General features: G+C 38.8%; 1 protein-coding gene across 5 annotated transcripts in view; it reads left to right on the top strand.

Moving 5' to 3' along the window:
* Positions 1 to 1,666: 1,666 nt before the first annotated feature.
* The window catches only part of tpd52l2b (tpd52 like 2b), a 66,727-nt gene continuing 52,670 nt past the window's right edge, over positions 1,667 to 15,723 (top strand). For 3 of the 5 annotated variants that reach the window (XM_063041349.1, XM_063041347.1, XM_063041351.1), the window contains exons 1-3: positions 1,674 to 1,798; positions 5,735 to 5,871; positions 12,648 to 12,796. In XM_063041349.1, coding sequence (XP_062897419.1) covers positions 1,780 to 1,798; positions 5,735 to 5,871; positions 12,648 to 12,796 — 305 coding nt within the window. In that variant the 5' untranslated portion in view covers positions 1,674 to 1,779. Of the gene's footprint in view, positions 1,799 to 5,734; positions 5,872 to 12,647; positions 12,797 to 15,723 lie in introns of all 5 variants that reach the window. The other 2 variants (XM_063041348.1, XM_063041350.1) reach the window with 2 other exon arrangements.

Raw genomic sequence — 15,723 nt, 5'->3', positions numbered from 1 at the left:
ATATTTTGCTATATTAGATGCCTTCCCTTTTACAGTTATGCTGTCTTTGACTTCCCTCATCAGTCCCGGTTGTGTCATCCTCCCTTTAGAGTGATTCATAAAATTTTTGATCTTTCAACTTTAAATTGTGTAACTAAGGATTAAGTGGCAAGTGTCTTCCACAGTTCCCACCAGCTGCACTGTAGCAAGTGTACCTCAACTATGTAGTGTGGAAGTAAAGAAGCAGGACAAAGGGAAGTAATAAAATAATAAAGTGGGCAGAGGGAAGGTAGATTTATGACAGGATAAATCAGATGGAATTTTTGGAGATTTCAACCAGTGGAGTACCTAAGTGCAAACCAATGCATGTACTATATTGCACTTTGGCATTTGATTAGGTGCCTTTGAGGAGATTATGAAACAAAATTACAGTACAGGTTATTGGGAATAATATATCAGTGTGAATTGGTGATTGGAAAACAGAGTGAGAATCAATAAGCATCAGCACCACCATTTGGAGATCTGGATACAAATTCCACTAATTCTCTCTGTCTTTGATATTTCTTAGCTATATCCATTCAAGTTTCAAATCTTTCAAGCTGATGTACTTCCTCACTAATTGTGGAATTGAACTGTAATCAAGCATGCTGCCTAACATCTTGTCCCAGTCGTTCCAAGATATTGAATACCCCTACTTGCGGTCTGGCCAAGACATGCTCAGCCTTTTTAACCACTGAAGGGACCATCCAGCCTGATTCCTAGTCTCTCCTTGTACCAAGAGAGGTCCTCGCAGCAGCCACAGCATTCTTCCTTAACAAGTGGATGCCAAACAGTCTGGGGATATGGTAGCACTTGTGATCTAAGCTTCTTTTTCAAAGCACAAAATATTTCAAAATAAGGTAATAGATTTCTCTTAAAAGTTTAAAAAAACTGCAGATGCTGGTAATATGAAATAAAATTAACATTGCTGGAATTATTCAACTCAGACAATATACTGTATTTAGAGAGAGAAACTGAGTTAATGGTTCAAGTTGATAATCTTACTGTCTCAGATCCTCTGAGTTGAAACTGTCGAAGATAAATTTGTCTGGATGAGAGAAATAATAGGAAGAAGTGGAATTTGAGCTGTGACAATTATCCTGAATCAAGTCACTCCCACTGGGATCCCGCTCAGCTTTCTTTTAATAAGAGAGCACATTGTCACATGTACTGAGATGCAGTGAAAAGCTGTTGTTTGTGTGCTATCCAGACAGATAATTCCATATATAATTACCCCGAAGTAGTAAAAAGGAATACAGAACCAGTGTGACTTGTAAAAATTGTGCATAATTTGTTGAATTTTTTTCTCCTTGTGAATGCTGCTCATCTGATGCTCTGTGCCTGTGATGCTGTTACAAGTAAGTGTTTCATTGCACCTGTTGATATAAGTACATGTCCATATGGCAATAAATTCGACTTCGATGGTCCGATTTTTATTTAAAAAATGCACCTCGCTTTAAAAGTAAGAATATGAACAAATTAAAAATGTAAAAAAAAAGAAGTGTTTATTCCCAACAGTTTATAGCTCATGCTTCAGGTGGCTGATGTTTCGCTACAAGAATTATTGGTGATTCCGAGCTGCTCGGGCTGAAGGCGCTGCGCACTGTTTACTTAGCCACCTGTCACTCGGGCTCGGAATCACGTGGCCTTGCTGCTGACGTGGTACCGGCTGACGTCTCCTCACGGCGCCGGGCTGGCTGGTGGGCTGGTTTGTGGCGGTGTCCTGATTTAATAGTTTGTGAGGCTTCTCGTTCCCTCGTCATGGACGCTCCAAATCAAGGTACAAGCACCGTTGGTACTTTTCGTTGACTGTCTCGCACCGCGCGACAGTGTCACGCGCAGTTGGGGAGCTTTTCCATTTTCGTGTGCGTTTGAGGCTTGGCCACTGCTCCAGCCGGAAATTGGGGGAATCAGGCCTGAATCACAGGAAGAGGGTTAGGCCAAGGCTAAACACAACAAAACAAGCCAGGCAAATTGTACTCCGAAACTGTAGTTGACGTTGGCAGCTTATAATTTAACCATCAGCTCTTTTTTTTTGGCTGCAATACTTGTTTTTGAAGTGGGGGGGTGGGATTTTTTTTTAAAAAACTGCTTAGGAATGCTGGTAATTGCTTGGCTGCCTTTGCAGATCTTTGTATTTTATTTGTTTGTATTAATATGAGATTTTCATTTGTTTATCCATGGAGTAAAATTACTTAAATAAGCATTTTAAACGTTAAAGTACTGTTTTAATTTTAATGTTCAGTGGATACTGTTGCACTTGTAATCAGATTGAATATATGCAATGTGCGTGTTATTAGTCTGTATGTAATATCTCAGTACAATATTATCTAAAGTGTAATGTATGGCTGTTGTCTCTCTCTGAAGCTTTGAGAATGTTACACATTGAAATGGTTTAGGCAAAATGGATGTGAAAAATTAATTGCCTTCACTTGCCAAAGTTGTGTAGAACTAGCGATAACGTAGGAAGTTCCTGATGGTTCCAAAGTTGATAGCCTTTATTTTGGATATTTGGAGCATTCATGTTGGATGTTGATTAAATGTTTACTTCCATTTTCAGTTAAGAAATAGTTAATTGGATCACACATTAGTAGAAATTGTTTTGCTGAAGTGTTATACATCCTGAACATTGGCTATCAGAGTTAGGTTTATGCACTTCTAACTGCTCCACTTTTACAGGATTTTGGAAAATTGAGATTTTTTTTGGAAAAAATCCACTATTGGAGGTATGGGTGTGGCTGGTGATGACAAAGTTGTGAGTGTCTGACTCTAATTGCTCTTGTGGTGGTGGTAAGCCACCCTCTTGGATTGTTGCAGTTCTGGTTAATGTAATTTCACAATGTTATTGGGGAGGGACTTGGGTGACTTAGATCCAGTAATAATGAAGGAACAGTGATATTTTAAAGTTGGTAAGCCACTTATGAACGTGTTTATCAAATCCTTTTATGGAATCTAAATGTGATAGCATTATTAACATTTTATGTTGAGGTTTCAACAATTGTCTTGTCACAATTTGATTCTTCGGTTGTAGTAATGTTCAAATAGCATAGATTTTTTTAATTCCAGAAAAGCTGTGGTAACACTGAATAATATTTACACCTTCAGCTGTGAAAAGGAAATTCCCTGACTGGAAGCAGTATTTCATTTCCCAGTACTACAATTTTTTTTCCCTAATTTATAGCAGTGCTTGGAAATAGTACCATTAGCAAATTAAGCTTTTTTTGGTCTGTTCTTGCTCAGCTAAATCTTGTTGGGATTTATGGCTTCACAGGGACCAGATGTCCTTCCAGTCTCTTGCCATTGTTCAAAAGGAATTGGTAGCCAGTCAGCGGAAGCAGACTATTTGACTATACCAAGTTTCAAGAAAGCTCAATCCTTTGTTTCTGTTTCTCCCCCTCTCCCCCTCTCCCCCTCTCCCCCTCTCCCCCTCTCCCCCTCTCCCCCTCTCCCCCTCCCCCCCTCCCCCCCTCCCCCCCTCCCCCCCTCCCCCCCTCTCCCCCTCTCCCCCTCTCCCCCTCTCTCTCTCTTCTTCCCCCACACACACTCACTCACTCATTGAAGCACCTGTTTTCTTTCTAGCATGGGTCACTGGATAAATTTTTGATGCGAAAACCTTGTGACTGACTTTGTCCTTCTCGGCCCAAGATTATTAAAGCAATCTGCATCAGTCCAGTTATTTACTGTGCGTCTGACATTTGTTCACTGTGCAGTCTACTATATTTACTTGGGATTTAAGGGATTTATGTTTACTATTACCCAGAGTGATTCCTTTACTTGTAAATTCATTACGGGATCTGCAAGTAAATGCCTCTTCAAGAATGATACCCAACTTCTGTAGTAAAATCTATGGGAGAATGTTATATCACTAAATAGTACAAAAGTGAATGTTGACCACAGAATACATAAAGTGGCTGAAAGGAAACGGTGTGCAGATTTGTTCACTGCGCAGAAATTCTTTGATTTTAAGACATTGGAAGATCTACCTCATCTTTGTCTTTTGTAATCATAAAGGATGATGCTCAATCACAAATGACTGTCATTCATCAGTGAATCAGGAACTTTGAATTCCTCGGCATTATCATTACAATGAAGGCACAGCAGTGCTTTTATTTTCCTAATAGCCTGTGTAGATTCGGTATGACATCTAAAACTTTGACAAGCTTCTACAAGTGTGTGGTGGAGAGTATATTGACTGGTTGCATAGCATTCTGGTATGAAAACATCAATGCCCTCGAATGTAAAAACCTTGAAAAAGTAGTGGATACAAACCAAACCATCACAGGTAAAGCCCTCCTCACCACTGAGTATCTTACAAGGAGTGCTGTTGCAGGAAAGCAGCATCCGTCAAGGACCACACCATCCAGGCTAAGTTCTCTTCTTACTGCTGCCTCAAATACCACACCACCAAGTTCAGGGGCGGTTGTTAACCCACAACTGCCAGGCTCTTGAACCAGAGGGGAATAGCTTCACTCGCTGCAATTCTGAACTGATTTCACAACCTATAGACTCACTTTTAAGGACTCTAAAATTCATGTTCTTGCTGTTTATTGTTTATTTGTAATTTTTTTCTTTTTGTTTTTGCACAGTTTTATTGTCTTTTGCATATTGGTTGTTTGCCCATCTCTGTGCAGTTTTTCATTGATTCTATTGATTCTTTCTATTTACTATGAATGCCCACAAGAAAATACATCTTGGGGTAGTATATGGTAACATGTATGTACTTTGATAATCTTTATTTTGAACTTTGATAGGGAAACATTAGCTCCTGTATTTTTTTCAAGGAATTTACCCTGCGCATTTCAATGTTTTGGAAACACAATACATGCACACTCTTCTCCCCACCCCTCCATTCAATATGGTCATAGCTGATTTGTCCCATGTTTCAGCTCCTCTTGCGTGCTGTTCAGCACAGTGCAACAGTCTTTCTTTCAAAAGTCTACCTACCTCCTTCATATATCTCCCATAACTAGTTATTCATAATCCTCTGGGGCAAAGAATTCCAGAGAATCAAGACTGTCTGTAGGAACTTCTATGCAGTTCAATTTTAAATGATTGGCTTTTTGCACATTCCCACATGCAATATTCCTTCAGTCTGGAATCATCTTGACATCCACAGTGTTGTGTCCCTTAGGATTTTATATGTTTCAAACCCCTCATTATTTCTGACATGAAAGAATGAGGATTTTTATTTTTTTTTATGGGCATCCTCCCCAGCCCTACGGGGTTAGTTTAGTGAATATCTTCTGGATTACCTTGAAGGGTAGGTTATCCTTTAAGTAATGGGACCAAAAACTGTATGTTGTACTTCAGATGCAGCCTTGCAAATGTCTGTTCACTTACATCAGTACTTCACAATTTTAAAATTTCAGCCCCAGGCACTGAAGGCCATCAAGCCATTTGCCTCCATTACTTGCAGAATATATATGTTAAATTGGTTACATAACCAGTATTTATTTGTTTAATAGCTATCATACCGATGTTGGAATAATTATTTTAAATTCCTAGGGTGGTAATATCTTTTCTAACAAACCATATTTAATAGCTGTGGAGTCAGGAGCCTGCTTTGTTTTCATTCTTGTCTTGATAAACATCTTGTTACCAGTTTCACTGTCATATCCATTTGTGCTTGGGTTCACTAATGTGGCTTGGGTTCACTTTTACTTTTAGCGTTGTTGCTGGTTGTTTACTCGTTCGTTTGTTTGATTACCTGTGACAGATATCAACCTTAACTCTCCCAACAAAGGTCTACCTGAAAACATGACTGATGTTCCTGTGGATACTCCTGCAGGTGGGGATGGACTTGGAGTACTATCTGAAGTGGAAACTGAGGAGCTCAAACGTGAACTTAGCAAGGTATAGTTCGAATGTTTGAAAAAACAATGCTTTGGTATAATTTGAGGCAACTTTATTACTGAAATTTATCAAATTTATTTTTGACAAGTAGTTCAATATTTTACTGAATGTAAAATCAAATCCTGCACAGAAAACTCAACTGATTTTGACATTTAACCTTTATCTAATATTCATTAGGATTTTTCTGTAGTTAACCAAGGAAGCTAAATTAATATGTATACCTATTGGAGGCCTCCACTGGTCGGAGTTAACCGTGGATATTGCATCCTAGCTATCTACATGATGCACAAGACAGTACGTAAGCCATGTAAGTACGATATGGAGAGCAAGTTGTTGCCCATGCAGCAGGCTGTCTACCCCCCCCCCCCACACTGGTGATGAATCTAAAGGAATGGCAAAGACCAATCTTAGCACCAGCGGTATTGCAGAAGTTGCAAGTTAGCGTTGAACTCAATGTAGGACTGCCTTAGGGTCTCCAGCTCCAGATATTTCCTCAGGGTTTCTCACAAAGCCTCCCTCATGAGTGGGTGTAGCTACAAGGCAGCAAAGATTTGAGATCAGTGTTTTCCTTCTAGATGGGCTGCTGACTACAGTTGATAAGTCCCATTTGCCTGAAGTGACTGCCAGTAACCCACTTTTGCCCCTTCTCCTGTCAGTAGAAATGGTTCTAATGGGCTGAGTAGCTAAGCCACATGTTAAGGCCAGGATCTGGACTTGGTTGTCAGAGGCTATTTGAAATGCACAGCTTTGGGAACATTTAATAGGTAGTAGGAATTTATCCCCACTACCTTCCTTGACTATGACAACCTTAAAGGAGCCAATATGTATACTATAGTTTGTAAAAATATACAATACTTTACTGTAGTATTCTGCTGTGGAAATTGTTAAATTCCCTTTTCTTGAATGAAGAAATGATTGGATTCTTCTTGTTAATTAGTCTTGACTGTGACAACACCCATTGCTTTTGAATTGTGCAAGATGCATAGGTGATTGCACATGTGAACTTGGCATGTAATTGGTCCATATTATTTACGTATCTCCTCACCCTACCCAATAGATTTTTTTCAGATTGGAAACCAAGCTGCTCATTATTTTCAGTGACCTGCCTGCATGAGTTGGTTAAAGATGAAATCAAAATGACTTCTTTTTTCCCTACATTGTTATTAGATAATTAGTGATGGAATGACTGGTCCATTTCTATCCTATTCAAATACCAAAAAGCATGTTAAAATTGAGATTTTTCCTCCTATATTGTTCACTTTTAAGTGTAGCATCTTGGTATCAGATGTCATAAGCAAAAGAACGCAAACAACAGGAATTCTACAGATGCTGGAAATTCAAGCAACACACATCAAAGTTACTGGTGAACGCAGCAGGCCAGGCAGCATCTCTAGGAAGAGGTACACTCGACGTTTCAGGCCGAGACCTTACGAAGGGTCTCGGCCTGAAACGTAGAGTGTACCTCTTCCTAGAGATGCTGCCTGGCCTGCTGCGTTCACCAGCAACTTTGATGTGTGTTGCATAAGCAAAAGAAAGCTGTTTGTAACAACTGTGATATGTCAGAACAATCTTCTCTTTGTAATTATTTCATTTAATCAAAGTTCATATAACCTTGTTTTACAATACCGGCAAGTTTGATGTATGTTCTTGCATAGGAAAGGTTACCAGTAGAAATAAGAATTAAGAGGAAAATATGTAGAAATGACCCTATTCCTGTGGGTGTTCTGGTTTAAAAAAAATCTTTCACCATACAGAATTCACAACTCTCTATCCAAGAATTTGAGATAGAGAGTAAAATTTGATCTAATGCAATTTGGGTGGGGTAGGGATGGACCAGAATAAATACAATTTATTTTTTAGATTTGTGTTTCTTTACAAATGCACAGATGATGTGGCTCTGTGTTTTTCAGGAAAATCGCAAAATAACAATTTTCTTGGAACATAAACTAAACACCCCTTTATAGTATGGGTGTCACCTGATAAGCTGTTGTGTAATATTGCAGACTGTTGTAAGGGTTTCCTTTCATGCACATTTCAAGTTATGCGTAATTTGAAGCATTTTCTATTTTTACGACCAAATTGCATTTTTGAGGAATTATGTTTCAAAACATCAGGTTGAGGGGAGTGGCAGTGGAAAATTTCCAATTGACTTAGCTTGGATTCCTTACACTTCATCTACAGCAGCTATTTCCTGCAAAGGAAATGTAAATTAGCAGGTATTGTTGGCAGAATATTTTTTTCTTTTTTTTGGTGATTTTTTAAAATTGAAGTTCATCAAACAAACAATTCCATAAGATGTATTTCAGGTACTGTACATATATATCATATTTGTCACAAATCTCCGCAATATTTATCTGAAGTATACACGTATAGAAAGGAGAGGAAAGAAAGAACAATCAAAAGAAGAAAACTATGTACAAAGTAGGGAGTGATGTTTCTTTTACAACATATTTATTGACTTGTGACAATAAAATCAGGCCTATGAGGTGTTATGTAGTTAAACCATTTTTCCCAGTATGAATCAAATTGTTCCAACTTATGATTAACAGATGCTGTTGTCTTCTCCATTTTGTACATGTCCATTGTAATTTCCATCCATACATTTAAAGTTGGGCTCTCCTGTGATCACTATTTCCTGGTAAGGGTCTTTTTGCCAGCCACCAGCAGTATATTCATTAAATATTTATCTATTCAACCATTCTTGAGGTATATACCCAAAATATGTGGTCTTACTCTGTAAGGGTATTTCACATTTAAAGATGTCTTGTAGGGCATAATGTTTCCCCCTCCAATAGTCTTTGATAACGGGGCATTCCCAGAAAATATGAAATGGTTTGCATTTTGATTTCGCAAACAGGGAGGTTACAATCATCATGGGATTTCTGAGAGGGTGTAATAAAATATCTTGTCAAGTTTTTCCACCCTAACTCCCTCCATTTCTGTGAACTGGTACACCTCCATATTATTGTCCAGACTTCCTCATATTATTATCCCTCCTTCCTTCTCCCATTTTGTTTTAATGTATGAAGTGGGATGTGTTTTAAGATTTGACAAACCCTTATACACGCTTGAAATAATTCTACTACCATCGTCTGAAATGATTCTACTACTGTCGTCTGAATTATATGCTTTTCTAAATAGCTCTATCAGACATGTACTTGCCTTGGTTACATTTTTAATCGTCCTATTAACATACTGTCGATCTGTAAATACCGGTAAAAGTCTTGTGTTTCTAATAAGTGTTTCTCTTTGAGCATTTCAAAATTGAACAGTGTTCCTTCTTTCATTATATTGCATATAGCTGTTATTCCTTTAGCTGTCCAGTCCTTAAATCTAGCATCCAGTTTATTTGGTGTAAAATCTGAGTCATGTGCACACCATTTAAGAATTGCAATGTCTCTCACTAGTTTATATCCTTTTATAATAGTTTTCCATATTTTAAGAGTCCATTTCACCCACGGGTTATCAATAGTATTTATGTAACTTTGTAGGTTGTTATCAGCCGAGTATTTTTTTTTCTAAAGACTTGGTTGAAAACATTTTCAAGAACATATGTATGTTCAAAAGCTAATGCCTAATAATTTAATCTATACACTTGTATTTTGGCCAGAGTCCTTAGTGGAATCTCGTGCAGAAGTCCATTTGGTCCAGCATTGAACTATAGTTATTTGCTTTTTTAATTTAGCATCTCAAATATTTATTTTGATGTGCAATTGTTTAATATTAAATGTTACAATCTGCAAATATTATAAATCACTCAGCTTTTATGACAAAAACTATGAATGGGTTTTGTTTGCTGTCAGGAATTACAGGGATTGGATATCAACATGTACATGTCTTTTCCATTAATATTCTTACCTCATAGCTCCAACATGAATTCAGAAGTTACGTGCAAATGTAATATTTTGTGCTGATTTAGTAACATTTTCCAGAGGAAACCCTCGATTCCTGTAAAAGCACTTGAATAGCTCCAATATTTGTTCATGTGTTACTTAATGAAATTTTCTTAGATTCATAATAAGGCATAATCCTGATGGAGCTTTTTATTTTGCTCACACTGGATATCTTCTGCCTCCTGTTCCTCAAATAACTATCCTTCAGATCTTTTCCAGAACCACGGGAGACATACTAACTTAATTTTATTCTGTGGTTTTATTACATATTCACATCCTGGGTACAATAGGCTCTTTTTTTTCTCCCTTACATTCTCTACATCTTTAGACTAAATGTTAAGAAAGTGCAGCATTTCCAGTTATCACGCCAATGGCTGTGGAGAAGAAACCAATAATCCTTGATCATTGATTGTTACCTATTGCTCACAGTCAGATTGTATGCATTTCTGTCTAGTGAGACCAAAATTTGTATGTTGGTGATGAATCCTCTTCCATCAGAGAATTCTTTTTTCCCCCCATTTATTTTTCAGGTTTGTACATGAAAGGAAGGAATTGCATAGTCGTTATTGCTCATGAATTCCAACATGCACCTCTGTTGTCTGGGTGGAGACAGGAAGGAACATAGTGAGGAATGGTTCCCTTGACTAGTTTCAGGATGGACCTGGAGCGGCACACATTACTTCCCTTCTGTTTTGATCCCCTGGGTCATTCTATGAAATGACTGGGGAAAAATACTGCTTTTAAGTTTATTTTCTAAGGTACTAGTAGCATTTTCCCCTAATTAATACAGAATCATCTGGGTTTTTTGGAAATATTTTTTCATTGGGTCTTTTTAAGGGCATAATTTATTACAACCAACTGTAAATATTTGGACAAATACAAGGGGTGATTGATAAGTTCATGGCCTAAGGTAGAAGGAGTCAATTTTTGAAAACCTAGCACATTTATTTTTCAACATAGTCCCCTCCTACATGTACACACTTAAGCGGTCGTGGAGCATACAGATCCCATCTTTGTTGAAGTGGTCCACAGCAGGGGTGATTGATAAGCTCGTGGCCTGAGGTAGAAGGAGATAAGTTATTAACTTCAAACTTTCTGCATTATCACTCAAAGAGTTGAACAGCACGTGCATGTAACGAGAGCTTCTTGGACCTCCAGGTGGTCCACAGCAGGGGTGATTGATAAGTTTGTGGCCTTAGGTAGAAGGAGTTGAGTTATTCAGCTCTTGTTACATGCACGTGCAGTTCAACTCCGTGTGAAAATGCAGAAAGTTTGAATAACTCAGCTCCTCCTACCTTAGACCACGAACTTATTAATCACCCCTGCTGTGGACCACATTCTGGAGGTCCAAGGCGCCAACTTCTACAAAGAAGGGATCTGTATGCTCCACGACCACTGGACTAAGTGTGTAAATGTAGGAAAAATAAAGTGTGCTAGGTTTTCTAAAACTGACTCCTTCTACCTTGGGCCACAAACTTATCAATCACCCCACATAGTTTGTCAGGCTTGCTTAAGTAAATGTCTTTTAAATCATTTTGTCAATTTCTAATGAAGAGCAGTTTGTTTTATTGGATGAAGGTGATGACTTGAAATAAGCAAATCCTGTTTCTGGAACTGCCTGCATTGGTGTAAAACAATTTGTGCAACTGATTTGTTTTCCTCAGATTAATGGTAAAATAATTTTGCAGTAATTCATAACTCTGATATTTTTCTGGAAGTTTCACATATAGGATTTTTTTTTTCCTTTTGTAACATTAGAATTTCTTCAAGTAATTTCCAAAACCAGCTCTGAAAATACCCTTCACTCCATGGAATTGTACCAAGTGCTACGCCCAGTTTTTGGCTGTGGAATGACATGTAGAAATAATACGGAAATGTGGGTCTTTTTCTATTGGCAACATGTAACAAGTACCCTGCCACAAACGTCAGTGCTGGGGTCTCAACCTCTTTTCCAATTTGTTTAAATGAGGGTACAAATGACACGGTTGCTAAATTTGTTGATTATGTAAAGATGAGTCGAAGAGGGAAGTAAAGGCTTCAAAGGATACACAAGTAAGTGGGCAATGATCTGGAAAAAAGAATCTTGTGGGCGATATGTGAAACACTCTATTTTGGTAGAAAAACAAAAAAAAAAACCTCAAAGATTGCTGAGCTCTTGAATATCAAGGGTAAAGTTAGTGTCCAGCGTTAACAGAATTTTATAATTTATTATGAGACAAATTGATCATAGAAGTAGGGAGGATATGCTATAGTTATATAGAGCACTGGTGAGACCATATTTGAAGAACTCTGTACAGTACTGGACTAAATACTTAAAAACAAGCTAATCTTGGAAGCAGTTCCGATGTTTACTGGACTATACCTGGAAAGGGTAGCTTATCTTGAGAGGAAAGATTGGATGGGGTAGATGTAATTGTTGGAGTTCAGACAATAGAGGACATGATTGAAACACAAGATCCTGAGGGGTCGTGACAAACAATTTGGCAAGGATTGTGAAAGAATCTATAGTTAGACTATCTCTGCAGATAAACTGGTCACCCATTTAAGGTGAAGCTAAGGGATTTTTTTTTCCTCTCTAATGTTTTGATAAGCAAAATGATGGTAAGGTACAGAAGTTAGGTGGGAGTATTGTTTTGAGGTTATCATTACCTCAGCTATGTTATTGATTAGCACAACAGACCCATGGAAAGTGACCAAATCATTATTTTTGCACTGATACTAACTTTGTCAGCTGTTTTGGCATGTTTAAATGAATTTATAAATTAAGTTAGTAAAGTCAATGAATAAGTTCACCTTTGTTCAATAGAAAAAGGAAATTGCAACAATTAATATGTTTAAAAATTACAACTGAATTAGAATTTTTATGTGTTTTTGTTTGTACAGGTTGAAGATGAAATAGCAACACTTCGGCAAGTCCTAGCTGCCAAGGAAAAGCACGCTTCAGAGATCAAAAGAAAGTTAGGGTTGACTCCTTTCAATGAGCTCAAGCAGAATCTTACCAAAAGCTGGCAAGATGTCCAAGCATCCAATGCGTAAGTTTTTGGAACTCTTGAATTTATTTCCCTCCTGCTTAAAATCTTGTTAGCAGAATGACTGTGCAAGCTTATTATTCAGGATATATATTCAGGTTTACCCTCTGTCAATTAGTTGTTACTCTAAACTTCTAGATCCTGTGTATTTTAATGGAGTGCATTTCGAATTTTTTAAGTACAATGGGTAAAAGCGTAACACTCTGGCTAGAATATTTGACATTTATTACATACCAATAGTGTAAGGTAGATGACAGATGCGATGAACTTCAGTATGCTTTAACCCCAGTTTTTGTTTCTTTTTAAACTATTGAGATAATTTGAGCCATGCCACCCAGCAATCCCCCCGATTTAATTGTAGCCTAATCCCAGGGCAATTTACAATGACCAATTAACCTACAACTAGTAGGTCTCTGGACTTTGGACATGGGGAGAACATACAAGCTCCTTTCAGGCAGTGGCTGGAATGGAATCTGGGTCACTGGTACAATACTGTAAAGCACTGTACCACGCGACAGTTTGTACTGAATTTTGTGTAATTTAGTTACCAGTTCCATTTTTCATAGTAAGATTTTAGAATTTTATTTTTGCATGAATTTACAGAGGAAAATAACAGAAAGGTTATCAAACTTAAAAGAGACAGTCTGACAACAGCTTCTGGAATGTGTGTGCAGGTAAAAAAAATTCCATGGTCCCCTGCTGTTACATGGCCTCAGCTATTCTGTAGTCTTCCCCGCTTACACTTCACATTACTGAACTTATCAGAAAGCTTTTACAAACCATTTCAGATTTCTTCAAAATATTAAAGTTTGACTGCGGTGTAAGTATTCTTCCAATGGGTAACAAAGCCATTATTGCTTAACCTCGTGCTCTAACTGATTTGTGGATTTGTACCCTAGTATTTTTAAATTGTGGGCTTTTAGAATTGTTAATCCTTTTAACATTGATTCTATTTTATCTTTCCCAGTGTACTTAAAGAGTTTCTAATAAAATCCTTTTTTACTTGATTTGTTCAACGTTCTCCATAATGACACTCAATATCAACATTATTGAAAATTAGGAATCTCTGGAACTCTTTTAAGACAGCATTTGAACATAGAACAGTACAGGCCCTTCAGCCCACAATGTTGTGCCAACCCTGCCTCCCATGTAACCCCCCACCTTAAATTCCTCCATATACCTGTCTAATAGTCTCTTAAATTTCACTAGTGTATCTGCCTCCACTACTGACTCAGGCAGTGCATTCCACGCACCAACCGCTCTGAGTAAAAAAACATTCTCTAATATCCCCCTTGAACTTCCCACCTCTTATCTTAAAGCCATGTCCTCTTATATTGAGCAGTGGTGCCCTGGGGAAGAGGCGCTGGCTATCCACTCTATCTATTCCTCTTAATATCTTGTATACCTCTATCATGTCTCCTCTCATCCTCCTCCTCTCCAAAGAGTTAAGCCCTAGCTCCCTTAATCTCTGATCGTAATCCATACTCTCTAAACCAGGCAGCATCCTGGTAAATCTCCTCTGTACCCTTTCCAATGCTTCCACATCCTTCTTATAGTGAGGCGACCAGAACTGGACACAGTACTCCAAGTGTGGCCTAACCAGAGTTTTATACAGCTGCATCGTTACCTCGCGACTCTTAAACTCTATCCCTTGACTTATGAAAGCTAACACCCCATAAGCTTTCTTAACTACCCTATCCACCTGTGAGGCAACTTTCAGGGATCTGTGGACATATACCCCCAGATCCCTCTACTCCTCCACACTACCAAGTATCCTGCCATTTACTTTGTACTCTGCATTGGAGTTTGTCCTTCCAAAGTGTACTGCCTCACATTTCTCCGACCAACCTTTGTGTCGCCTGCAAACTTGCCAACCCACCCTTCTACCCCCACATCTAGGTCGCTAATAAAAATCATGAAAAGTAGAGGTCCCAGAACCGATCCTTGTGGGACACCTCTAGTCACAACCCTACAATCTGAAAGTACTCCCTCCACCACGACCCTCTGCCTTCTGCAGGCAAGCCAATTTTGCATCCACCTGGCCAAACTTCCCTGGATCCCATGCCTTCTGACTTTCTGAATAAGCCTACCGTGTGGAACCTTGTCAAATGCCTTACTAAAATCCATATAGATCACATCCACTGCACTACCCTCATCTATATGCCTGGACACCACCTTAAAGAACTCTATCAGGCTTGTTAGACACAATCTGCCCTTCACAAAGCCATGCTGACTGTTGCCGATCAGACCATGGTTCTCTAAATGCTCATAGATCCTATCTCTAAGAATCTTTTCCAACAGCTTTCCCACCACAGACGTAAGGCTCACTGGTCTATAATTACCCGTACTATCCCTACTACCTTTTTTGAACAAGGGGACAGCATTCACCTTCCTCCAATCCTCCGGTACCATTCCCGTGGACAACATTAAGATCCTAGCCAGAGGCTCAGCAATCTCTTCTCTCGCCTCGTGGAGCAGCCTGGGGAATATTCCGTCAGGCCCCGGGGACTTATCTGTCCCAATGTATTTTAACAACTCCAACACCTCCTCTCCCTTAATACCAACATGCTCCAGAACATCAGCCTCACTCATATTGTCCTCACCGTCATCAAGTTCTCTCTCATTGGTGAATACCGAAGAGAAGTATTCATTGAGGACCTCGCTCACTTTCACAGCCTCCAGGCACATCTTCCCACCTTTATCTCTAATCGGTCCTGTCTTCACTCCTGTCACCCTTTTGTTCTTCACATAACTGAAGAATGCCTTGGGGTTTTCCTTTACCCTACTCGCCAAGGCCTTCTCATGCCCCTTCTTAAGCTCCTTTCTTGCTTCCCTATATTCCTCAATAGACCCATCTGATCCTTGCTTCCTAAACCACATGTATGCTGCCTTCTTCCACCTGACTAGATTTTCCACCTCACTTGTCACCC

The sequence above is a fragment of the Mobula hypostoma genome, chromosome 2 (genome assembly GCF_963921235.1).
Source record: "Mobula hypostoma chromosome 2, sMobHyp1.1, whole genome shotgun sequence".
Lineage (NCBI taxonomy): Eukaryota > Metazoa > Chordata > Chondrichthyes > Myliobatiformes > Myliobatidae > Mobula > Mobula hypostoma.
This window is presented reverse-complemented; position numbering and strand designations above follow the sequence as displayed.